This window comes from Girardinichthys multiradiatus, chromosome X (assembly GCF_021462225.1).
Source record: "Girardinichthys multiradiatus isolate DD_20200921_A chromosome X, DD_fGirMul_XY1, whole genome shotgun sequence".
In the NCBI taxonomy this organism is placed as follows: Eukaryota; Metazoa; Chordata; class Actinopteri; order Cyprinodontiformes; family Goodeidae; genus Girardinichthys; species Girardinichthys multiradiatus.
The window spans coordinates 21,880,759-21,906,804 of NC_061817.1; the positions used below are offsets into that span (position 1 = coordinate 21,880,759).

General features: G+C 38.5%; 3 protein-coding genes across 3 annotated transcripts; 2 read left to right on the top strand and 1 right to left on the bottom strand.

The window, feature by feature from the left end:
- The first annotated feature begins 160 nt into the window (after nucleotides 1-160).
- mfsd13al (major facilitator superfamily domain containing 13a-like) lies at nucleotides 161-6,275 on the top strand. The gene is made up of 7 exons (XM_047356120.1): nucleotides 161-599; nucleotides 1,060-1,374; nucleotides 1,457-1,885; nucleotides 2,037-2,191; nucleotides 2,278-2,361; nucleotides 3,346-3,489; nucleotides 4,716-6,275. The coding sequence occupies exons 1-7, from the start codon at nucleotides 438-440 to the stop codon at nucleotides 4,855-4,857; spliced, it is 1,431 nt and encodes a 476-aa protein (XP_047212076.1). The 5' UTR covers nucleotides 161-437; the 3' UTR covers nucleotides 4,858-6,275.
- Nucleotides 6,276-9,949: 3,674 nt separating this feature from the next.
- On the bottom strand, nucleotides 9,950-11,505 carry LOC124863284 (immunoglobulin superfamily member 6-like). The gene is made up of 6 exons (XM_047357607.1): nucleotides 11,382-11,505; nucleotides 10,893-11,210; nucleotides 10,699-10,799; nucleotides 10,563-10,610; nucleotides 10,247-10,357; nucleotides 9,950-10,150 (listed from the first exon to the last, which is right to left on the bottom strand). The coding sequence occupies exons 1-6, from the start codon at nucleotides 11,503-11,505 to the stop codon at nucleotides 10,097-10,099; spliced, it is 756 nt and encodes a 251-aa protein (XP_047213563.1). The 3' UTR covers nucleotides 9,950-10,096.
- A 1,712-nt stretch (nucleotides 11,506-13,217) lies between these two features.
- Nucleotides 13,218-24,893, top strand: LOC124862311 (ER lumen protein-retaining receptor 2-like). The gene is made up of 6 exons (XM_047356152.1): nucleotides 13,218-13,334; nucleotides 13,427-13,561; nucleotides 20,385-20,485; nucleotides 20,569-20,727; nucleotides 21,046-21,298; nucleotides 23,632-24,893. The coding sequence occupies exons 2-6, from the start codon at nucleotides 13,471-13,473 to the stop codon at nucleotides 23,664-23,666; spliced, it is 639 nt and encodes a 212-aa protein (XP_047212108.1). The 5' UTR covers nucleotides 13,218-13,334; nucleotides 13,427-13,470; the 3' UTR covers nucleotides 23,667-24,893.
- Nucleotides 24,894-26,046: the final 1,153 nt, after the last annotated feature.

A 26,046-nucleotide genomic window follows, 5' to 3' on the forward strand; every position in this document is an offset into this window, starting at 1 on the left:
TTCATAGGAACCAGCCACTCTCAATATGGCGGATGCACTCGCATCTTCGTTGTTAGACGAACGGCATGTCTATCGTCCAATCACAGAGCGCTTGGCAGAAGAAATGAATTTCTGTAGCCAATCAACTGTGAGTTTTTCTTAACAAAAGTCCGTCCAGAAATCAAGTTAGACAGGATGTTGTAGTTTGTGGAGATTTTTCTTGTTGATATTCACGTTGACGGAAACCGTCAACTACAAATGGAACTACGAAAACTTAAACAAAACGTGACTACTCTGAATACGCTTTTCCTCATTACGGTTGACGGACTTTTACATTTTAATAATACCATTTGCAATGCATAACGTTAAGCAAATATTACACGTCTTCGCTTCCGATCTTTAGCCGTGACGGAGAGAGATCTGTTTCAGGTGTGCACCCTCGAGGAATAACCAGCAGCATGGTCCGACAATGGATGAATTTTGGGATCAACCATGCAGCTTTTGCATATGCCATGACTACACTGGGGTCAGCCATGATCAACAATATTTTTAGCTTCTACTACGTCAAACTCTTTTTGAACAAGTACAATATAGCTGAAGGAGCTTTCCACCAATCACAAGTAAGAAAAATATTTTTTGTATGTTTGCACACCTAAACGTTCTGTCACAGATGAAAGTCCAGTAATGTAAATCTGCTCTTTCTTTAAACCGGTTAGTTATATAGTTAATTATAGTTTTTACAATTAACCACTCAATTAAATAAACCATGTTTGCAAAGATCTCCATTTAGTTCATAATTTATTACAAATACATACATTTCTGATTTGCCCATTTTCAACGGGCTTTAGTAGGTTCAGTGCATTTTAAAGTTTTTTTTAATAATGACAGAACAGTAGCTGTTTTTGAGGGAACAGAGCAGCCAGATGCAAGATCACAAATCAGCAAATGATTTTATGATATGATCTATACTGGTTATATCTTTTTGTCCTTTAAATGTGCTCCTAAAAGATTTAACCATTGAATCTGACTTGTTCTTGTCTTACTGCTTAGGAATCTTGTTAAAATAATCTGTGCCCACAGGTGGTGTACATGGTGTGGAACGCCATCAATGACCCTCTGTTTGGTTACTTGCAAGATAACTCCAGAGTGCCTTGCTGCTCTCAGCGACGTCTCTCCATTCTGTACGGTGCTCCTCTCTACTCGCTGGCCTTTCTCATTGCCTGGTTCCCGTGGCGCACCTACTCCCCTGATGACTGGTTGAATGGCTTACACCTGACAGTGGCGCTGTGTGCCTTTGATGCCTTGCTGACTTTTGTGTTGCTGGCACAATGTGCCTTATTTGCAGAGATTTCCAGCCACCATCAGAATCGTTTAAGACTTATAAAATACAGTCAGGTAAGCCAACCATCTCTTCCCTGGATTCCTTAAAGTAACAAAAGAATCATCATACTTATGCCTCATCTGGTCTTTGTCTCAGGTGGCTTCTCTCATTGGGTCCTCCAGCGTTCTGTTCTGTGGCATGGTGTCCACAAACATGGAAAACTTCGAAGCTTTCCAGGCATTCACGGTGCTGATTGCTGTAATAAGCTGCATCTGCATGATGTACACTGGCATGTACAGTGAAAGCCGCTTTGATTCTAAAATAATTGAGTCAGATGTTCATGGGTGTGCCAACCAGGTGGCAGGTAAAACGGCGTGCTCCATCTTCATGTTGAAGTCGTTGACATGGCAGATTCTCACCAACAAGGACTTTCAGCTGTTTGTGATGATGAACTTCTTTCAGGTGTTTATGTTGGCTTTCTTTAATAATTTCACCATGATATTCACGGAGCACCTGATTCCTCCAGATGCACTTCCGTCACTAGCCAAGAGCTTTATGTATGGAGCGGGATTCATCTTACCACAGGTAAATTCCCTTAGTTGCTTCAACCTTTTCAATAAAAGGATCAATTAGAACATTACTACAAGTTTCATTGGCAGAAACACGTTTTTACATGTTGCTTTTTGTGACCATCTCTCCAATTATTTATGCTTTTGACTCACTGTGTCCTCCCTAGCTTTTAGTTCTGAGTAGTCAGAGTCTGCTGCATAGCATTGGCTACTACAGGATCATCCTCTTTACCTTTATCTTTGAGGCTGGAATGGCAGCCCTCATGCTTGCACTTGGACCTCAACGTTACTACTTCTTGGCCTTTTTCCTCACTATAAATATGTAAGAAGCTTTAGCTTTGATTGTACTGCAGACTGTTTTCTGTGTATAACATTGAACTTATTTTGTGCTCTGATTCCTTCATGCAGGGTTATAATTCAAGCAGCCTTCAGTCTCTTTGGCTTGCCTCTGGCTGACATTATTGACATAGATCTGCAGAAATACAAGCGCAGGTAAACAAATGAATACACAGGTACAGAAATTTTATACCAATGCAATTTAATGTATTTTCCAGATTTCTTGGAAAGACTTTAAATGTTTTTAGACACCCTTTTAATGATTACATTTTCCCCAACCAATTTCATGGGGCTTCTTTCAGAAAATTTCAAGACATTGCTTGATTTTTATTCTTCATCTTCCTGGTATTTATTCAGAAGGCTGTCTCTGGAAAAAAAAAAATTTTAGTTGCTTTTAAAGAGCAGTGTTCCTAATATATCTAAAAATGCAAATTAGATAGCTGTATGAAAGTTTATAGATAGCTATCTATAAAAGATAGCTCATTTGGTGTAGCTTTTTGTTTATTAATTTGAGTTTTAATGTCTAATGCTGTATTTCAGTTAAAAACTAAAGAAGGCTTTTGTCTGGGATCAAAACAGTGATTAGTTACAGTAAAAAAAGTCGTCCGTTTTAGGTCAAGAGTTTTACATTTTTTGACATTGCACCTACAAATTTTAATGAATTATATTGGAATCTTATGTGACACTCTAACGCAAAGTAGCAAATAATTGTAAAGTGGAAGAAAAAATAATGCAGAATATTCAAAATCTTTTTCGCAAATACAAAAATGTAGCATACAAGCATTTAGTCTGTAAGACAAGGAAAATACTACATACGTCCAGTACACTTGCAAATTAAATTACAGCCCAAATTTCCAGTCAAAGCAATAATCAAAAAGTTTAAAAAAAGCGGCAAATGCAACAAACAAAGTTGGACGAGGACCCATATTTATCTTGCTATCACATTTAGTGAAGAGGATGTTATGGGAGGTAAATAAAATCTCCAAAGCTCACTGCAGCAAAGCATGGCACCTCTAGTCTCTATAGCAACCATTTAGTTGTACGTTTTTTTTTTTTTTCCACCAAGTGCCAGTAACTGTGTAATTATGGACAACCAAGCTAATTATTAAAACCGTCCTTGTTCTTGTGGATCTTTTTTAGCTCTCCTCTCTCCTCTATGGTGTTTGGAACAAATGCTCTGTTCACCAAGCCAGCTCAGTCTTTGGCTCCGATGATAGTCCTTAATATCCTGAACCACTTTGGATATGAGGAGCTGAAGGATGTGGCCCAGGAGTCAAATCAAAGGTATGGACACTTCATTGCACCGACAACGATTTGTTGGTTTATTTTTTTTATTATTTGTTCTTTAACTTTTATGAACCGATTGGTTATGGCTTGTTTCATGGGCAAATCTTTGCTTTTGGCGCATTTATGAAAATTGTCAGTAGTAATGTTTTTATCAGTAAGGCTCATCCACCTAAAATATACATGAATGTATAGAGTTTCTATATAAATATTGATTTTACTCGTGTTTTTACAGTTGATCCATTAGTATCTAGAATAAAAAGGGATTCTAACATGTAAAAATACAGAACTTAATTCTTTAGTCAATAGTTCCTTTTGACCAATAAACAGTTTTAAAACTTATAATTTTTTTGGAATGAACTAGTTGCTCATTTTCAAGAAGAATTGTATGGTACCAATACTTCTGTCGGTTTTCCCCAAGGCAGCTGTGGCTACAATGTAGCTCACCACTGTTGGTGTGTGAATGTGTGTATGAATGGATAGATGACTGAGTAAAGAGCTTTGGGGTCTCTGGGGACTTGATAAAGAGCTATACAAGTGCAGGCCATTTTACCAATTTTTTATCAAGAAAGATTTATAATCAATTTCCGACAGAAAGCTGCGAAAATATTGCAAAAAATGAAAATATTTCACATAATATACAACAGACCATATTGGTTGTGTTAAAAATGACTGTTACAAATATAGTGAGTTTAAGTTGGAATTAATTAAATAAGTTTATTTTCTTATTATTCAAATCAATTATTTTACCTTTTTTGTTTTTAATTGTTGTTTTGAGTCCCAAATACATATTTTCCTTTTTAGTGATTCAAAACTGATTTTTATTTTGATCAACTCTTTGCCCAGTTGATCAATTTACTATAAAAATGACTTAAAGCTCTATTATACACTAAGTTAAATAGTGCAAATAACACATTCTAGGAACTGAAGCAAACATGGGTCTGCTTCTTCTCATAATCTTACCTTCAGCTGTGTCAGTTAATGTTTAATAGATTATGTCCTACTTCTTTCAGTTCAAAGGCCACTGGTATAATTTAGAGCCATGGCAATATTTGCTTTTTGGAGTCAAATAGGAAATTAGTTTGTATAAAATAGAATTACACCATATTAATGTATCAGAAAACAAATGGTTTTGAGACCTTTTTGAAATAATTAGCTTGTGAAATGTGTTGACCAGCTGTAAATGAAAGTAAACCTATGACTGTTTTGTATCTCCTTGTTTCTAGTGCTTTGGAAAGCCTCCACAGTGTAATGTTCTACTTGGTCTGCCTGGTTCCCATGTGTGTTGCTGTTCTGCAGGTTCTGGCTTGGAGGCCGTTTTCCATCCGCAACAGTCACACTGTTGACCTCAAGTACATTGACACCTAATGTTGGTATCCTCAGAATGCTGAAGATGTGTTTTTAGGCTGGTTTCGTTTTGTTCTTGTTTGGTGACATTCTTTAGCAATCAGGTTAACTAATAATTTCTTTACAAATGATGAGGTACATGCAGGGGTGAAAGTCCTTTTAAATTCTTGTCGGTACTTAGGGGCGGAGTTAGAGCGGGGCTGGGGAGGCACTAGGGACACGCACACACACACATATATATATAGGTTATCACACTTACTGAATTTATAGATCAACAACATTTTAATTAGCAACAACTGGCTGCTACTGTCCCTGTTAAATCCTACAGAAGCAGAAGGTGTATATTTAGTTTTCCATTGTGACCTTGTTTTGGTTAAAAAACATTACATGGTGGAGTCTGATGTATATCTTTGTACACTTTAGATAAGATATAAATAATGTTAGAAGCTGGTAAAGACCAAATCATTTTGATGACATCCTGATCCATCAAACCTTGACTACAGATGTACTTTCTTTTCCTTGTGATTATAACATTTTCAAAGGAAAGAGTTTTGATGTGACATTTGATTGGTTAAATCAAGTAGATAACAATCAACAGTTCCAAATATTTGATTTATTTAAAAAAACCACTTTTCTATACAAGGAACAAAACCTCCACCTTTTGTGATTTTCATCACCAGCTGTGTCAGGTTTCCTCCAGCTGTGGCATAGATTTAAAATCTGCGTTATTACCTCCCCACTGTTTTTAAAACTGCATCCACTATTTGACTTTCTCAGGCAAAAATCACTTTTCATTTTGTTCTGAGAAAAGAAACCAATGCATCAAATAGTCTCAATAGAAAACTCTATAAGTGTAATCTATTTTGCTGCAAAAGAAATGCATAATAGTGACATTTACATCGACGTTTACTGCTCATCAGTAGGTTGGCCTAATGTTTTACCTCACAGGGCACTCGCACTCCAGGTTTGATCTTTGTCTTATGATAATCATTTTCTGCTGAGAATATAAACTAAAAAACAATTATAGTAAGTTTTTTCATCTCTTTTGGAAAAAGTAGGTTTAGTAGGAAATATCACACTGATATTAAATGTATTACAAATATTAAAATTAAATACAAGTTTTGATTTGAAAAAGACAGAAATGCTTAGAATCCTTGTAAGAAACGTATTTGTCAATTGAAATGTACACCGAATGAATCTGTGTCGCTTATGCAGTTCTTGTAGTTGCACTGAACAGATAAAACTGTTAAAAGTACACTGGAATAGATGCCTTACAGTGGAATTGTTGTTATCAGATTATTTGTTGCCGTAATTGAGACTGGTGCAATAAAGGTGCAAGGTGCTTAATTTGTAATGCCAATATTGAACTCTTCTTCTTCTTTTTTTTTTTTTTTGTACAAGTCATTATGAAGGTTTTATTAAAAGAGTTTTTGAACACATTTCTGTTTTAAGCATGATTTATAATGCAATGAGCAAAATTCCCAAGGTAACATTTATTTTTAATGCTTATACTTTTAAGGAGCCAGGCATTCTGGTGTGCTCCTATAGGCAACAGAGGAGTCTGTGTTGCACCAATGTTGGATAACCTTTAATATTACAAGTATTTTATTTATTTATTTTTTGTCTATGCTTGGTAACTGTTTAAAAGCCCAGTAGCATTGCAATCCACTTTTACCTCTTCATTTTTGGACCTCTTAGCATATTTAAAACTTTCACAGGTTACACTGTGCACCATAGTTACACTCAGATAAATGCATTAGAGGAAACATGTTGTTGCAGTTACCATTTCTCTAATAATAGCATCAGGTACTACAGCTGTACGTGGGATTCATCCATCCACCGTCACAGATGATCTAGATCAGGTGAGAACACCATTTCTGTTGTTCTACACTTTGCCCTTTTCACACCTAGAAAAGCCCAACACTTACACCAGTTTGTAAGTGTCGGGACTCTATGTGGACTTTCGCTTGGCATTTATTACTATAGTACTAGCCCATCTGATGAGCCACACATTTGGACTTACTTTCTCCTATCTGCTCACTGTTTGGATAATGCTGATTGTCACCGACCCTCCAGCATCACCCTTAGCACAGGAGTTCCACAGGGCTGTGTGCTAAGCCCCCTTCTGTCTGCACCTTTAACTCATGACTCAAGATTTTGAAACATGCAGATATTACAGCTCTCTTTTGAAGTATTGTAAACAATGATACAGCATATAAGGAAGAGGTTTAGAACCTGGCAAAGTAGTTTGATGTTAACAACATAATTTTGAACACCAAAAAGACAAAGGAGAATATTGGGGATTTTGGGACAACAGACCAATACAAACCAGAGGCCATGGAGAGAGTGAATAGTTTTAAGTCCTCAAAGAGGAAGTTAAGGAGAGCTAACCTCCCACTGAAACTGCTGATCAGCTATTATTAATCCACAACAAAAAGCAGTTTGATGAGCAGTATGAAGTCTTTGTATTGCAGCTGCAATAATGACTAAGAGGGTACACAGGATTTTGTAAAAGAGAAAAAAAAACAAAAAACAACGCATGTAGTCACTGGAATAGCATTACCACTAGTAGAAAACCTGTACAGGATTTATTATTTGAAAAGGGCAACAAATATTTCCAAAGACATCACTAATCCAGGGCGTTTTGGTCTGAATACCTACTATGCCTCCTATTGAGGCAGTAAACCAAGTTGATGGTAAAACTGGATAGTTTTCTTGAATATGCAATAACAATAATATCACTTAAGTACACAATGTTTAACCAGCTCTACAGTTTTAAGGTTCATTTGCAATATTTTTATTTTCAGGGCTTCTTAGGGGTATAACAGAAACAATTTAATATGCAATATAGGTGCAATGACATGAAAGGTCTTATTGTTCTGTGACAACTTTTAAATATAACAAAATAGCAACCATTAAAAAGTATTTGAAACAAACAGTCCTTTAACATATTTCTTTTAAAAGCAATTTGTTGGTACAAATAAATGGTTATTAAAGGTTATCCATGTTTTTTTTTTTTTTTTTTTTCAAATATAACTATTTTGAGGAATAAATGTTACTAAAAACATAAGACCGAATTTGTTAAACCTGGCTTAAAACAAAGTTAAGGTGTCAGTTACAGGGGTTGGACAATGAAACTGAAACACCTGGTTTTAGACCACAATAATTTATTAGTATGGTGTAGGGCCTCCTTTTGCGGCCAATACAGCATCAATTCGTCTTGTGAATGACATATACAAGTCCTGCACAGTGGTCAGAGGGATTTTAAGCCATTCTTCTTGCAGGATAGTGGCCAGGTCACTACGTGATACTGGTGGAGGAAAACGTTTCCTGACTCGCTCCTCCAAAACACCCCAAAGTGGCTCAATAATATTTAGATCTGGTGACTGTGCAGGCCATGGGAGATGTTCAACTTCACTTTTATGTTCATCAAACCAATCTTTCACCAGTCTTGCTGTGTGTATTGGTGCATTGTCGTCCTGATACACGGCACCGCCTTCAGGATACAATGTTTGAACCATTGGATGCACATCGTCCTCAAGAATGGTTCGGTAGTCCTTGGCAGTGCCCATCTAGCACAAGTATTGGGCCAAGGGAATGCCATGATATGGCAGCCCAAACCATCACTGATCCACCCCCATGCTTCACTCTGTGCAACAGTCTGGGTGGTACGCTACTTTGGGGCTTCTCCACACCGTAACTGTCCTGGATGTGGGGAAAACAGTAAAGGTGGACTCATCAGAGAACAATACATGTTTCACATTGTCCAAGATTTGCGCTCCTTGCACCATTGAAACCGACGTTTGCCATTGGCATGAGTGACCAAAGGTTTGGCTATAGCAGCCCGGCCGTGTATATTGACCCTGTGAAGCTCCCGACGGACAGTTCTGGTGGAAACAGGAGAGTTGAGGTGCACATTTAATTCTGCCGTGATCTGGGCAGCCGTGGTTTTATGTTTTTTGGATACAATCCGGGTTAGCACCCGAACATCCCTTTCAGACAGCTTCCTCTTGCGTCCACAGTTAATCCTGTTGGATGTGGTTCGTCCTTCTTGGTGGTATGCTGACATTACCCTGGATACCGTGGCTCTTGATACATCACAAAGACTTGCTGTCTTGGTCACAGATGCGCCAGCAAGACGTGCACCAACAATTTGTCCTCTTTTGAACTCTGGTATGTCACCCATAATGTTGTGTGCATTTCAATATTTTGATCAAAACTGTGCTCTTACCCTGCTAATTGAACCTTCACACTCTGCTCTTACTGGTGCAATGTGCAATCAATGAAGACTGGCTACCAGGCTGATCCAATTTAGCCATGAAACCTCCCACACTAAAATGACAGGTGTTTCAGTTTCATTGTCCAACCCCTGTATGTGTTGCAGCAAACTGTGGTTTATTCTTTGAGTTCAGAGGTATTTTTGTGTCCAAGCAATTCATAGGTCAAATTAAAGTGACCTAATTAAAAAAGAAACTAAAAGCAGCACTAAGACTAAATTTCAGCGTAAAATTGACAAATGTCTTTAAAAAAACAAAAAAGATACAGCATAACGCTGATGACCCCTCAGCATGCTGATTGGCACATAGTATTAAACTTCCAGCCTGAGGCGATAATCATTAAATATGGGTGAAAATGACTCTTAGACTACTGCAAAAGGTAACTTGTCCAGACACAGTAGCACATTATACACTGTACACCCTTCAGCCTGATACACAAGCAACATATGTAACGATTGACACTCATACACTATACTGCCAAAAATATGGGGCTGTCAACTGTTAGTGGTAATATGACAAAGTTGAAGTGATTGAGACTGACAGCAACTCAGGCACTAAGTGGTAAGAACTTAGTGCCTACTTTGCTTTTATTTTACTAATGTTGATGTATAAAACTTGCTATTCCTCTAATAACAATGCATGCCATGTCAAACATTTGGGTCTTCATTCAAAATAATTCATACTATTTCGCATTCAGTCCTCCATTCTGTGTGAAAAATCCTCCAATTACAATTCAGGAATAAACTTGCATGGACTAGTTGGTCAGATTAGAAAGGACTGTGCAGAGAGACAGCTAATGTGACGCTGCTGAGAACACTGACTCAACACCATTACTGTGCAGTAAATATCTCATTTAATTGGCAAACTTGAAGACCAACCAGTGCCCTGACTCAATTGTCATTCGCTTATTCACGTAACAGTCACACGTTTCATAGCGTTTTAATATCCTCCTGAAGCTGTCATTTAACAGCGTAAGATGAACCTTAGACATTTTGGTAGATGTCATCGGTAGGGATGTTGACGTCAACACTTACTGCCTGGAAAGACAAGAGTTGTTTTTAGCCTAATGCAACAGCAGAGGTTATTACAATCTTTCTGTTGAGTAATTGTGACCCTGCTGCAACATAATTTACCTCAACTTGGGTACCATTTCCGCTTGTACTTTGTTTCCTTTTGTTCAAATTCCGCCTGCTGTGGAGTTCTTGCAGGACATCTCTGAACTGTGTTTTGTTCATTAAGCTATCCTGTTGGAAAATGTTCAAAATTCACAATAAAACTGATGTGTATTTACAGGAAAATCAAGCCTTTCAATCATGATGGTTCAAGAGCTTTTTCTGTGCAGGAATTTACTGCGCCTTTGTTTCTTGTTCCTCTTTTTGTTCTTGTGGGCTTTTCCCCATTTAGAAAACAGCACAATAAAAAACAAAAAAACAGAGACACTGCAATTACCGTTTGAGTTTTAGATGTCTTTTTGCTGAAGGTCAGGTTACAGCCATGCTGAAACAGAAAAGTAAAGTTTATGGCAAACTTTCATTTTTTTGTTTTGTACGCATGATCACTGACTCAGGAGATAGTCATAATTTACCTTCCTTACAATGATAAGTGCCACTAAAGCCAAGCTATAGATGGCCAAGAGGGTAAATGATAACCACAATAGGAGGTTCCTCACCCTTGATTTAGCTCTTTCTGAAATGGAAAAGAAACAAAATTGGTTATCTTATTCATGTCACCAATGCATCTATGAGAGATTTTTCTTTTCACAGGCTACTGCCTCCTTACCTCCCACTATAAGAGCTGTTCCCTCTCCTACAAAGGGTAGGCAGCATTCTGCTCCTTTTGTTTCTTCTGCAGCGCAGAGGTAGATCCCAGTGTCGCTGACATTAAGTGATTTAATTTCCAAAGACTCTATATTCAGACTGTGCCTTTCAGTCAATTTAAGATGCTCATGGGAACCTTCTTTGACCACAAACCATTTGAACTGCAGGTGTGCAGCTGTACAGTTTGAATTAACCATACAACTTAGAACAGCTTTTTTTCCTATTTTGTTCCACATCACTTTGGGCTGCAACAAGCAGCTCTCTGATTTTTGTGTGCTTCCTGGAATATAGACCAACAAATAGCCTTTGATCAACTTCCATCTATAATGTCTTTCAGAACAGTTGCGGAATTGCTGTCAAAGCAAAGTTGTCTGCAATCATTTCCATTTTGTTAATGTGACATTGTGAATTATTACGTATGTCGTTCCCCAAAGAAGTGCCAATTTCTTACCTGTCCTGGCCAGGTGGACGAGCAGGAAAGGCAGCCAAAACAACCGCTTCATGTCTGTAGCTTGAAAGCTTGTGAGTGATCTTATGATTTCCTGAATAGGGCGATGACAAATGTCTGACAACATGGGAAGAAGGTTGTACTGAACTTCCTCAACACTAACTTCCTTATTTTCTTCTACTAAGCAAATTAGTACTAACATTTTAAGTTGACCAATGCATACATTGTTAAGCTTATTACAGAGCATTGTAAAACTACTCACACCCCCTTAATGTTTTTCTTTTTTTTACATTTTGCAATGTAGTAACCAGTTAGTGGAAAGTAATGCTTTTCTCATTTACTTATAAATAATTGTCATGCATATGTATTTATGCGTGAGATTTATTTATAAATCAATGTTTTGTAGAACCACCATTTGCTGCAATTACAAGTGCAAGTGGTCTGTAGCACATTCTCTACAAGCTTTGAACATCCAGAGGTTGAATTTGTTTTGTCAATTCTTGTTTGCAAAATTTTTAAAGCTCACTAAATTTGGATTGAGAAAGAATGTGAACAACAATTTTCACCGTTTGCAGCAGATGTTGCTGTTGGATTAAGTTTTGGACTTTGACTGGATCTGCTTTGACATGTGCCTTTCCATTATAGTTCTTGCTATATGTTTTAGGGTTTTCTTCCAGGATTAACCTTTATTTATATAACATTTTCCATCAACTCTGGCCTGCTTCCCTGTCCCCTCTTGAAGAGAAGCATCTTCACAGCATGATTCTTCTTCTACTGTGTTTCTCTGTGATAATGGTTTATTCAGAGTAATCTGCAGTGATAGTTTTTCATGACCATTGTCTTTTTGTATATAAACCAAAACGCTTTTGATCTTATATGATTAGAGCACATTCTTCCACTTGTCTGTATTTAGCTCCTCACATTTTCCCATTAACTGTGCAGTTTTCCTGTTCCCACAGAAGAAATGCCACCTCCAAGTGGGCATGGGGTGTTTAAGATACTTTGCAGTGTAGGTTTTTCCATGCACAATGCAATTTGCATGAAGACCTTTTAATAGAGGGCTGCACAGTGGCGCAGTTGGTAGCACTGTTGCCTTGCAGCAAGAAGGTCCTGGGTTCAATTCCCAGCCTGGGGTCTTTCTGCATGGAGTTTGCATGTTCTCCCCATGCATGCGTGGGTTCTCACCAGGTACTCTGGCTTCCTCCCACAGTCCAAAGACAATTGGTTAATTGGTCACTCTAAATTTACCTTACATGTATGAATGAGTGTGTGCATGGTTGTTTGTGTGTTGCCCTGTGATGGACTGGCGATCTGTCCAGGGTGTACCCTGCCTCTCGCCCATAGACTGCTGGAGATAGGCACCAGCTCCCCCGTGACCCACTATGGAATAAGCGGTAGAAAATGACTGACTGACTGACCTTTTAATAGATTTTTTTATGCCTTTCTTTAACAATGGCTTCATTCTGGCCACTCTTCCACAAAGATCAGATCTGTGATATGCACTACAAATAGTTGTCCTGTGCACAGATTCTCCTACGCTGTGGATCTCCTCTGCTCTTGCACAGTTACCAGGGGCTTTTGGGATACCTCTCTGATTAATGCTCTCTATGTCCATCTTGTTAGTTTAGGTGAACTTTCATATCTTAGTTGTGTCACAGTCATGTCTGTAAACTGCAGAGAGCAAATTAAGTCTTGTTGCTTTTACTTAAGAAACATTTAAATTTTATTAATATGATTGTCATTATAATGTAATGAACTAATTTAAAATATGCCCCTGCACATGGTGTCTGTCTCCCAGGCATTCCCTCTACGGGACCGTTCAATTTCTGTAGGCGGGACCATTCCTGGTGTCAATCACAGTTTCATCCAATCAGCGGCGGTCTTTGTTTTATCAGCCCGCCCCCTTCCACGTCGACCTGCACCATCGCCATATTTTCAACCCTCAGGATCCTGGAGGTCTGTGTCCCCCTCTAAGTTTCTAGGAAACGCTTTGCAGGGCATTCGAACCTGTTTATCTGTGTCGCATTTAACAGTGAAACCTTTTTCAGCATCCCAGCTACAGCCCACTCGTTTTAATTTCCGCTCCGCAACAATGAACATCTTCAGACTGACAGGAGACCTCTCTCATCTGGCTGCTATCATCATCCTTCTGCTAAAAATATGGAAAAGCAGGTCTTGTGCAGGTGAGCGTGGGTTTTAGCACTGTCACATGCCTCAGTGCGGGGCTCCTGGTGACATCTAGTAAGTTTGAGTGGTGTCTTCAGCCAGAAATGTGTTTTGATCAGCCTTTCTACCAACTAGCTTCACATGCTAACGGTACTGGTCATTCATTTGAGCTACAGGCTAACGGCTAAAAGTAGAGCTAACCGTTAGCAGGGTAGCTGTTTGTAAGTCCATACATTCACACAACCGTCCACCTAATGCTGTGGTTTCTCTTCATTTGAAGACGGATGTTGAACTTTGGGGGAATGTGTGGTGTTGTTACGTAGCATCTATCGTCTTTGCTAAGGTTTCTACTGTGGGTTGATTTATATTCCGTTACAATTGTGCTTCTTTGTAGAGAGATTTTCTGATTACTAGGTTAAATGAATTTTCTAAATACTAACTGCTGGGGTCCCACCGGGTGGGTTTGCCAGCTCTACACCCCGCACCCTCAGACATCCTGCTTTGAGGTAAGGGGGATCGACTTTTTTGGTCTGCTCTCTGACGTGGCGCTCCAGGAGAAGCTAGGGAAGTTAGCAACATGCGAACGATTTCTTTTTAATTCAACCAAGCATATATATACATTTCTTATTGTACTACTATGTGTTAATGTTTTGGAACAAATTCCGACCCTTTGGGTGTTTTAGAAAAGGCTTTAAATAACTCTTGACTTAAACACAAATTAAAACCTGTATTTTGTTTTTGTAGCAATTTAATATGGAGCTAAATTGGGGCCATAAAGTTTGTTCAAACGAAAAAAATTTGAACCTGAAAAATAAAAGTTTGTTCAAAAGAAAAGAAATTAGAACCTGGGAAACAAAAAGTTTGTTTAAAAAAAAACAAAAAACATTTGAACCTGAAAAATTATTTTTGAACCTACCCCCAAAAAATGTGAAAACTGAAAAAAAGTTTTGCAACTGAAAAAAAAAAAACAGATGTGAAACTGAAAAAAAATATATATATAATAAGTTCAAAACTACTTTTCAGATTCAAGTTTTTTTTTTTTTTTTAACTTGCAGATTTTTTTGTTCGGCTTCAAACTTTTGGCCCTGTTTTGGCCTGGGGGGCGGGGCCTCAGATCATGGGGGTGCGGAATCATGACTGACAGCTCAACACAGCAGCTAAACAACATATTCCCAGCTGTTGCATTCAGGGACCGTGGGAACTGGAATTGTGTGTAATACATCATCAATATTCTATATATACGTGATTCGTTTTGAAAGATAACTTGCTTCATTGATAGAAGCAGCTTACATGAATACACGACGCGCATCTCAGAGGAGAAAATATTATCTTGACAGATTTGCACAGCATTTTAAGTCCGTGTTGGAGATTTCCCATGATATCAACATAAAGCAATAGAACCGCCAGACTAAGCGGCGGTAATTAAACCAAATGCAAAACGAGCCGGTATTTTCCGAATATCCTTGCATAATTAAGCCTGGAGTTGTTTTCACATGGACTGGACTTGGGTTTCGGTTTCTGGTGCATTTTTGATTAAAACGTGTTTTGTCTTCATTTAGCAAAGTGACTCACAGCCAGGGGCAAACTGGCATACGGGGCAACCGAGGAAATCCCTGGTGGACCGCTGGCTTAGGCATTTCTTAATTTGTGAATGTTTAGTTTTTAATAACCGCCTTTCACAGACGCAGGGCGAGCGCAACATCAAGTACGGAAGAGGCGACAGTTTCTGGGGCGCTGATATTTTTCTGGACCATTGTGCCCTAAACTATGCCATGTCAACCTCTTAAGGATAACCTTTATTTATATGACTCATAGCAGTTTTTCCCATTTATACCATAATGATATAAAGCATAAGTTCTAATGTTTCCCTTTTGATAGAATAGGATAAGAATGCTCATCGACACACATTACATGGATAAATGTCATGAATGATCTGTGGCTGAGGCACTGGGTTTGATGGTGGACCAAGCTGTAACTGGTTTGATTAGAATGCAGCAGCACACTTAGATTAAGGATGGACACCCGCTACTACACAACGTACCAGATAGACACCACAATGGTGACACATAGTTTACTGATAAACACTGAGGGAGGGAACATCCATTGCATCGGAGAACCAGATATAAAACTACATGTGACCTTCTGTCGAGGCTCTTCCTCATCATTTCACAGACGCGACGGTCTGAGACGAGCCTCGGCGCTGATCTCTGTAATCATTCCTCTGCCTAATTTAGATTAAAGGAGCTGAAAGTTAGAAACTGCTTGAGAGTCGTTCCATTAAGAGTCAGTGTTAGAGTGATCGCTTCTGGGGCCAAGGATCGGAGAAACTCCGAGAGGTCTGACCGCCAACAGGGTGCGGTAGCTCGGACACCAAACACATTTTAATCAAAAATGCACCAGAAACCGAAACCCGAGTCCAGTCCATGTGAAAACAAGTCCAGGCTTAACTATGCAAGGATATTCGGAAAATACCGGCTCGTTTTGCATCTGGGTTCATTCCTGCCGCTTAGTCTGGCGGTTCTTTTGCTTTATGTTGATATCATGGGAAATCTCCAACACGGACTTAAAATGCTGTGCAAATCTGTCAAGATCATATTTTCTCCTCTGAGATGCGCGTCGTGTATTCACGTAAGCTGCTTCTATCGGTGAAGCATGTTATCTTTCAAAACCAATCACATATATATAGAAAATTGATGATGTATTACAGATAATCCCAGTTCCCACGGTCCCTGAATGCAACAGCTGGGAATATGTTGTTTAGCCGCTGTGTTGAGCTGTCAGTCATGATTCCTCACCCCGTGATCTGAGGACCCGCCCCCACGCCAAAACAGGGCCAAAAGTTTGAAGCTGAAAAAAAAATCTGCAAGTTAAAAAAAAAAAAACTAGAACCTGAAAAGTAGTTTTGAACTTTTTTTTTCCAGTTTCACATCTGTTTTTTATTTCAGGTGCAAACTTTTTTTTCCAGTTTTCTAATTTTTTGGGGGGAGGTTCAAAATAATTTTTCAGGTTCAAATGTTTTTCTTGTGAACAAACTTTTATTTTGCAGGTTCAAATTTTTTTCTTTTGTACAAACTTTTATTTTTCAGGTTCAATTTTTTTTTTGTTTGAACAAACTTTATGGCCCCAATTAGCTCCATAATTTAATGTAAAACGTGTTACTTTTTTAAATTTAGAATTTTATAATTGTAAACATTTGAAGCGTTCAATGCTATGGACTTTGTTTTTAAGATATATGACATATATATATTTTTTTATATTTATAGGCATTGGTGTATGAAATGCCCAGTTACTTTTACCTAATGTGAGTTAAGGGGATTTTGTACTCACACATGTTCTCAGATTAAAAAACTTTGATTTCAAAGACTCGGGGTTTGGTTTATTAGATATTGTAATGACCCCAGGAGGGAAGTAGCATTTGTCACAGTTTGTATGACATAAAGTATTGAAAAAAAAATTAAAAAGGAAACAATAAGAATAAACACCAGATGGAATATTAAAATGTAAAAACATTTTAATACATGATCTAAGAGCAGCAGTAATCTATAGACACAGTGTGACATAGTACACATAGTGCAGTTAACTGCTGCTTGTACAGGATAGCTCAGTAGATTGTTGAAAATGCATGATTTTCTGATTGATTATTGATAACATACAAAGTAGTAAACTTTTACTTGTTAAAAAGTATTGACAAATGTAAAGTGTAGCGAAATGTGTGGAGGACACTGGGCACTAATATATATTGGTATCAGAGTGTGCATTGTTAATATTGCAACTGACCGTTTGAAATGCAACATTTATTAGCTATTATATTCCAAGGATCACAGATTCGCCACAATAGGATGATGCTGCCTAAGAAACTAAAGGTCATAGAGGAATATGGAAGCATTACAATGGCGGCTGAGTAACAAGTGAGGAAAATGTGGACTTATCTAGAGTCATAAATCAATGTAACAATATCATGTACCGTATTTTTCCACAATTCGTTTTTGCGCTGTATTTCTTTAAGCCGTGTACTTTGCACATCATTTCCTACTACAGTGTATGACTATGGAAATCTAATCACCATGAAATGACATTAAATGCACATAAATGTTATGTTTTATTAGGTACAAGTCTCTTGGGTTCATTACCATTACGCCTGTTACCCTCAACCTTGCAATTATTATTCAGTCATTAAGGCATTAACCAGCACAAAAATCAATTGCAAACATCTAGATCAAATGGAACAATCTTTAATCTTTTGAGAGTTGAATAACAACGAAAACGCAACTTTATGTCTTGGTAGCTTATTCCTTATAGAGCAGGGGTTGGCAGCCTCTACAATGTAAAGAGCCATATTTGCCCTCAGTTTAGCTAATAGTGCCTCAAACGCTATATGACCTTTTTTTTTTTTTTAAAAAGACAACTCATATTTTTTTAATAAATATCTACTATCAGACATGTGTTTAAAAAACGACCCACAGTTTTATTTCTATTTTTAGGTTTTAAACTAAAGAAAAACAGAATGGATACATTTTCTTTTTTGGGCTGTTAATATTTATGGGAAAAAGCTCATAGTTTACAACGTAACGGCAGGAAAAATGTATGTGTAAAAAAAAAAAAAAAAAAACTATTCCTGGTACTTTTAGTGTCATTTTGTGGTGGAAATTCAATGCAAATATTCCACGAAAAAACTGAAACATTACTCGAACCTGCAGTTTGAAATAAAGAACCATTTCATTTTTTTTTTTATATAATTTTAGCCAAAGTTAAGAGCTCTGGAGCCGCAGGTTGCAAACCCCTGCAATAGAGAATGACATCTTGGTAGCTATTATACAGTGGGGAGAACAAGAATTTGATACACTGCCGATTTTACAGGTTTTCCCACCTGCAAAGCATGTAGAAGTCTTTAATTTTTATCTTAGGTACTCTTCAACTTTGAGTGACAGAATCTAAAACAAAAATCCAGAAAATAACGTGTTTTTAAATTTATTTTTTTTAAAGTCATTAATTAGCATTTTATTGCATGACATACGTATTTGTTCACCTAACAACCAGTAAGAATCCCGGCTCTCACAGGCCTGTTAGTTCTTCTTTAAGAAGCCCTCCTGTTCTCCACTCATTACCTCTATTAACTGCACCTGTTTGAACTCGTTATCTGTATAAAAGACACCTGTCCACACAATCAAAACAAACTCCAACCTCTCGACAATGGCCAGGATCAGAGAGCGGTGTAGGGTCATCAGGGATAAAATAGTAAACCTGCACAAGGCTGGGATGGGCTACAGGAAGATGGCCAAGCAGCTTGGTTAGAAGGCAACAACTGTTGGTGCAGTTATAAGAAATTGGAAGAAGTTGAAGATGACGGTCAATCTCCCTTGGTCTGGGTCTCCAAGCAAGATCTCACCTCGTGGGTCATCAATGGATCATGAGGAAGGTGAGAGATCAGCCCAGAACTACACGGCAGAACCTAGTCAATGACCTGAAGAGAGCTGGGACCACAGTCTCAAAGAAGACCATTAGTAACACACTACGACACCATGGATTAAATTCACAAGGTCCCCTTGCTCAAGCCAGTGCATGTCCAGGCCCGTCTGAAGTTTGCCAATGACCATCTGGATGATCCAGAGGAGAAATGGGAGAAGGTTATGTGGTCTGATGAGACAAAAATTGAGCTTTTTGGTCTAAACTCCACTCGATGTGTTTGGAGGAAGAAGAAGGATGAGAACAACCCCAAGAACACCATTCCTACCGTGAAGCATGGAGATGGAAATATCATTCTTTGGAGATGCTTTTCTGCAAAGGGGACAGGACGACTGCGCCGTATTGAGGGGAGGAGGGATGGGGCCATATATCGGGAGATCTTAGCCAACAACCTCCTTCCCTCAGTAAGGACATTGAAGAGGAGTCGTGGCTGGGTCTTCCAGCATGACAACGACCCGAAGCACACAGCCAGGGCAACCAAGGAGTGGCTCCATAAGAAGCATCTCAAGGTCCTGGAGTGGCCTAGCCAGTCTCCAGACCAAAATCTAATTGAAAATCTTTGGAGGGAGCTGAAAGTCTGTTTTGATATATCAAATACTTATGTCATTCATTTATTTATTCATCCATCTTCTATGCCACTTATGTTGTGCAATAAAATGCAAGTTAATGGCTTAAAAATCACACAATCTGATGGGTTTTTGTCTTAGATTCTGCATACTTTGCAAGTGGTAAAACCTGCAAAATTGGCAGTGTATCAAATACTTGTTCTCCCCACTATATGTTTTGGATTGGTTTTTAGTTTGTTTCATTCATCTAATTTATTTATTCATGTTACTCTTTATTGATGTGTTGTTTTAGCTTGATTGTAGAACACCATGGTCATCCTCAGTTGTTTTTCTCTTTTCATACGTGCCGGTCAATGCTCTGTATTAACCTAGTCCAGGAACCAAAACGATTGTTTCCAGATGAAACGTAAAATATCAGGTCCACAAGTTTAAACCAAAACATCAATGTGGTCTGCAGGCTCAAAAGAGAGCATCGGCAGCACCTTGCATAGATAACTTTTCTTCTTCCTAAAATCTTTGAAGATTAATTTGTAATAAGCCCAAACTTACATTGTTTTACACTTTATGGTTAAATGAAGACTATATGTTTATGAATTCTAACCATGTTACATTTTTAACCCCACTTTCTTTAGGTTGGGCTTTGAAATGTTCCAAAACATATATTTTTGGGATTGTCCTCTAAAATTGCAATGTTTTTGGATCATTTGAAGTCATGTCCAGCAGATGTCAGTGCACTACATTGAAAAGCTGTTTTCCAGCACTGAACTTACTGAACCTAAACATCGTTTCTGCTGATATTTTTCTGTTAAAGGAATCTCTGGGAAGAGCCAAATTCTCTTTGCCCTCGTGTTCACAACACGTTACTTGGATCTGCTCACCTCTTTCATCTCACTGTACAACACGTCCATGAAGGTGAGGTAACTGTTAACCAATCAAACAGGTGCTGTGTTTCTCTGTGGATCGTCACTGATGAGCTCTTCTGTGCTGCTCACCAGATGATTTACATCGGCTGTTCGTACGCCACCGTCTACCTGATCTACATGAAATTCAGGGCCACCTACGATGGAAATCATGACAGTTTTAGGGTGGAGTTCCTGGTCGTTCCTGTTGGGGGTCTCTCTGTTCTCATAAACCATGACTTCTCTCTCCTCGAGGTTTGTTTAAGCTGCTGCTGGGTTATGCAAACTGACATGTTTGTTATAAATAGCTATTCATAATGGGATTATGTTGAGTTTGTAGAATAGAGCTTCATACTCAAGCATGGCAGAGGATCTGTGATGGCGTGGGCTTGTTTCTTTTCCACACGCTGTGGGAACTTAGACTGTATAGTATTATAGACTGTGCCATAAAAGAATATTCTTACATTAAAATGGACCAAAAAATAGGTCAATATTAGCATTTCCAACATAATAATCCAGAACATATGACCAAATCAACACATTTGCTTTTGTTTTTAACTCAAATCTGTCTAGATCCTTTGGACGTTTTCCATTTACCTGGAGTCTGTGGCAATCCTGCCACAGCTCTTTATGATCAGCAAGACCGGAGAGGCCGAGACCATTACCACCCACTACCTGTTCTGCCTGGGCCTGTATCGGACCCTGTATCTCTTCAACTGGATCTGGCGTTACTACTTTGAGGGCTTCTTCGACATGATTGCTATTGTGGCTGGCGTGGTCCAGACTGTCCTCTACTGTGACTTCTTCTACCTTTATGTTACCAAAGGTGGGTAATGTTCATGCTTTTAGGATTTAGGCTTTACCTGATGATTGCTTAAACAAATGCCAAATATAACAGTTAACCCATCTAAAAAGATCGATATCTATATTATTGTTTATGCATGAATTAATAGTAAATGCTTAGAGAGCCATTAGTTATTATCTTTTGCTTTTCATCAGACAGACAGTCTCTGAGACATCTCTTCCTAGAATAACAGTTGTGAAGGAGAAAGGTTATCTTCTCTGCTTGTTCTCTGAAAAACCCGTAAAGTTCAGTCTTGGCTGATTGGAGGTTTCAGTAATCTGAAATTCCTAAAAGGGACAGTTGTTTTCCAAAGTTACCATCTGTTGAGTCACATTTGTCGATTATATTCCTGTCATTTTGCAATAAATCAGAGGATAAATACTCCCAGTTCCTCACAGAGGACTTGTTGTGCTAAACACTTGAATGCTCTGAATTTCTCTTCATATGTCTGAGATGTATTTAAAAGAATTTGCTTGTGGACAGTTCAATACCTTTTCAAGGTAGAGATACTGGTTATTGACAACAGTCTGCTGTGAAAAAACACAACTATCCACCAGGTAGAACTTAGAAACACTGCATGTTCTCAAATTGTTTGATCTTTACTTTGTCGTCCTGTTCATTCCCATTCATACAGAGTGCTAGAGAAGTTTGCATGCACTCATTATGGTCATGATAAGCAACAATTAGATGCACAAGTTATGGCGGAGTTTTAGATTCAAATTTCTCAGATGATTGGTTGGGATTTTTCAGGAGCAACCCAAGAACCACCTAGGCTTAAATCTATAACATACCCCTAGTTCACTCTGATTATGTTCCGTGTCTGCTCCATCATCCAATTGTCATGTGGAAATTTACACTGGATGATAATATCAGGGAAGGTCCTGTTAACTAAACAGAATTTTCAGCATGAATACTACTGAGTATCTCTGTACTTACAGGCTGCAGTCAGTGATTTAAATGATAATAAGCAGGATAAACTCAACATCCAATCCATTGACTCCTGCCATCTCCCATTCCTTCTCCTTTCTGCCATCATCCTTGTAAAAAGGATGTGTGGTGGTGTACAAAATCTTGTTTTTCCTCTTCCAGAATGAGCTTCTCGTCGTCCATGGTGTCAATTAACTCTTGAGACCCTCTGGCTGACTTATTTGTGACTTAAGAAATTTCTGCGATTGTGGTCCGTCATATGTCAAAAATAGACTTGATTTCTTCTATGGATGATGCACAAGAAACCCTGCAAACAGTTTGCTAAAGACAACCAGACTTGGACATGGATTACTGGAACCATGTTCTGTGGTCTGATGAGAGCAAGATAAACCAATTTGGTTCAGATGGTGTCAAGGATGTGTGGCAACAACCAGGTGAGGAGTACAAAGACAAGTGTGCCTTGCCTATAGTCAAGCATTGGTGGTTTGGGGATGCACGAGTGCTGCCGGCCGTGGGGAACTACAGTTCATTGAGGGAACCATGAAGGCCAACGTGTACTGTGGCGCACTAAAGCACAAGATGATCCCCTCCCCTTGGAACCTGGGCCTCAGGGGACATGATAATGGCCCCAAACACACCTCCAGGATGACCGCTGCGTTGCTAAAGAGACTGAGAATAGAGGTGCTGGACTGGCCAAGCATGTCTCCACACCCAAACCCTACTCTGGCCCTTGAGGATCGGAGTTTGAGACCCCAGCTCTAAACCTCTTAGATCAGTTTTAAGCTGGACCTTGGGTTGTGGTTTAAATGCCAGAGTGGCAATCCTAATTTTTAAAAGATTTACAGATGGAATAAAGATGTTAGATCACTAGCTTCTTTATAGAATCAGTGTTTAGTTCAGATGTAATAAATCTTAAGTGTACTAGACTGGGCAGCGTAGGGTTGATCAAAGTTGTCCATGATGCCAAACAAAGCTGTGCAACAGCCCTTTACCAGCATTGTATTGTTTCAAGATTTGTAAAGCACACAGAGATGATAAAACTCAGCTAGGGGAATGTTTAGTACTTGGATGTGCACAATTCTTTTTAAAATTGCCAGAAAAATCTAGAAATTTGAAGCTATGATTTTTGAAATGAGGAATATGTAGGAACGGATGTTAACAAAGTAGGCGGGTTAACGGAAAGAGGGCCACCTGAAAATCCTTTAAATAGATGGTCAAAACTTGGACACAATTGGGTGTAACAGGATAATAATCCCAAACACACATCTAAACTGGTTTTGGAATGGATGAAGCGGTTTAATATTAAGCTTCTGGAGTATTACTGACTTCTTAATCTAGAAAGGTCTCGTTATGGTTTCTAAGTGATGTCCCTTTATATCTCCCTGCAGTGTTGAAAGGTAAGAAGTTGAGTCTGCCGGCATAAAGACAGACTGGAGGAGACGGCAGCTCCCAGCAGACTCAGGGGATGCAGAAATGACGTGGAGTCTCATGAGCGATAGAAACGGATGCCTGAAACAGCCAACTATTGGGGGGAATAAAAACACTAGTCTTCTTGATGATTGCTCATGGAACTGGTAAATGCCAACAAAACAGCGACGCTGAACAAAGATCATCAACTTTTGGATTTCTGTGTTCAGCATCTTGCCTTAAACTTCTTTTCAAAATAGGAGACATTGTTTTTCTTTTTTTTTTCTTTTTATTTACGTGTGAGGTGTATACCCTTGTTTTCTTTAATTTTTTTTATATAATGTCACACAAAAGGTAAACTCAGTACCTTGTTTGACTTACTTGGTTAAGAAAATGCACAAAATGTACAGTCTTATTAAAGAGTGAGATGAAGCATAATGTATCAGAGTGCCTGATGAGGATTGTCCTTTTTCTCGCAGTATTTTTTTCATTTTTCAGAAAATCTTTGGATTATTTGTGTAGCTAATTGTAGGCATATGTGCTTTGAGGAAAAACATTTAATGAGGCCAACATAAATGCTCTTTTTTTTTCTTTTCTTTTTTTTTTACAAGTTTAGCTTTATTAAGACAAAACTAAACATTTTAACAGGTTAGTCTTCTTTAAAAATCACTGCTTTTTAAGGGGAACTCTTAGAGGGATTTTGACTATAAAATGTAATGTATTGATTGAATGATCTAAGTGCCAGCAATAATTTTTGGCACATCAGTATTTTTAAAGGGTGCTTGTTTTGTTAAAAATTCAGTAAAATCCTAAATGTCACATTTTCGGAGCAGATGGAGCCCAGGCCTTGTTTTGGCTGTAATCGCACTCCAGTAACAAACTCGTGATCACCTTCCAGTGATCACTCGACAGTTTTTTCCAAACCCGACGCTGGGGTAAAAAAACGGTTTGCCATGTTTGTTAGAAAAAGCCTCTGGCATGATGGCTAATCTTTTAATCTTAGCAGTTAGGTGTGTGTTCCAAATGAGCTTTTGAGCACAGTTATTTTGCCCTTTTTGTCGCTTTTAATCGAATAGGTGTGACTGTGTTCAATGAGTGAATTTGTTTCATCAAATCGCCTTGTCAACTTTATCTTAGTAGGCATTCCTATGAGTTTTTTTCCAATTTTCTTTGGTCAAAATTATTTTGTTTTCTATTGCATGATATCATCTTCATTAAAGATTTTATTATGATCAAACTTCAATGGTTTGGTTTGATTATTGAAATAGTCCCAACAGGAAATGAACTGCACATAAACATGCATATCTTTGTAAAATTAAAGATGTTTTTTTACATAAAACAATTATCTACTTTCCTTTGTTTTAAGCCTTCTATTATACCAAAAATTAATATCCAATGCAGCCAGTTGCCTTCAGAAGTCATCTGAAACGGGTAAATAAAATCTACTTGTGTGTGTCATTTAATCTCAGTAGAACACCCTGAACAGGTCGCCAGTACATTGCAGGGCAACACAGAGACCATCCAACCACCCACTCACACACTCGTAGGGCAATCTAGGTCAGTGTTTCTTAAACCTGGTTTTTGGTGCCTACAATCCTTTGGGGTTTGGATGCATCTGCTTCAGCACCTGATTAAAATAATTGCACTACTTCCACAGTGTACCCTCAAGTTCTGCAAGAGCCCCATAATCACCATCAAGTCAGGTTTGCAGCAGCTGGAAAATACCTAAAACATGCAGGACAGTGGGCCATGAGGACCAGAGTTAAGAAACACTGGTTTACGTGACCCAATTAATCTAATGGTCATGTTTTTGTGCTAAAGGAGGAAGCTATAGGGCCCTTGATGGAGCCCACACATGCAAACAGGCCCCAGGCCAGGATTTGAAGCCAGGACCTTACTAGTGCAAGGTAAACAGTGCTACCAACTGTGCCACCATGCAGCCTACCAAGATTGAACATTTTTGCCCAAAACGCTTCATGTGGCAGAAAACTAGCATTGCACATCACCCTGAACACAGCCTTTATATACAGGTCCTTCTCAAAATATTAGCATATTGTGATAAAGTTAATTATTTTTCATAATGTCATGATGAAAATTTAACATTCATATATTTTAGATTCATTGCACACTAACTGAAATATTTCAGGTCTTTTATTGTCTTAATACGGATGATTTTGGCATACAGCTCATGAAAACCCAAAATTCCTATCTCACAAAATTAGCATATTTCATCCGACCAATAAAAGAAAAGTGTTTTTAATACAAAAAACGTCAACCTTCCAATAATCATGTACAGTTATGCACTCAATACTTGGTCGGGAATCCTTTGGCAGAAATGACTGCTTCAATGCGGCGTGGCATGGAGGCAATCAGCCTGTGGCACTGCTGAGGTCTTA

Coding starts and splice junctions, on each gene's coding strand:
- mfsd13al (XM_047356120.1), top strand. CDS start 438: ATGGTCCGACAATGGATGAATTTTGGGATCAACCATGCAGCTTTTGCA. Junction 2,192..2,277: donor TTTTTCCTCACTATAAATAT/GTAAGAAGCTTT, acceptor TCCTTCATGCAG/GGTTATAATTCAAGCAGCCT. Junction 2,362..3,345: donor CTGCAGAAATACAAGCGCAG/GTAAACAAATGA, acceptor GATCTTTTTTAG/CTCTCCTCTCTCCTCTATGG.
- LOC124863284 (XM_047357607.1), bottom strand. CDS start 11,505: ATGTTGTCAGACATTTGTCATCGCCCTATTCAGGAAATCATAAGATCA. Junction 10,611..10,698: donor CACTTATCATTGTAAGGAAG/GTAAATTATGAC, acceptor TTTCTGTTTCAG/CATGGCTGTAACCTGACCTT. Junction 10,151..10,246: donor GAAATGGTACCCAAGTTGAG/GTAAATTATGTT, acceptor TTGTCTTTCCAG/GCAGTAAGTGTTGACGTCAA.
- LOC124862311 (XM_047356152.1), top strand. CDS start 13,471: ATGAACATCTTCAGACTGACAGGAGACCTCTCTCATCTGGCTGCTATC. Junction 13,562..20,384: donor GAAAAGCAGGTCTTGTGCAG/GTGAGCGTGGGT, acceptor TTTCTGTTAAAG/GAATCTCTGGGAAGAGCCAA. Junction 20,486..20,568: donor TGTACAACACGTCCATGAAG/GTGAGGTAACTG, acceptor GCTGCTCACCAG/ATGATTTACATCGGCTGTTC.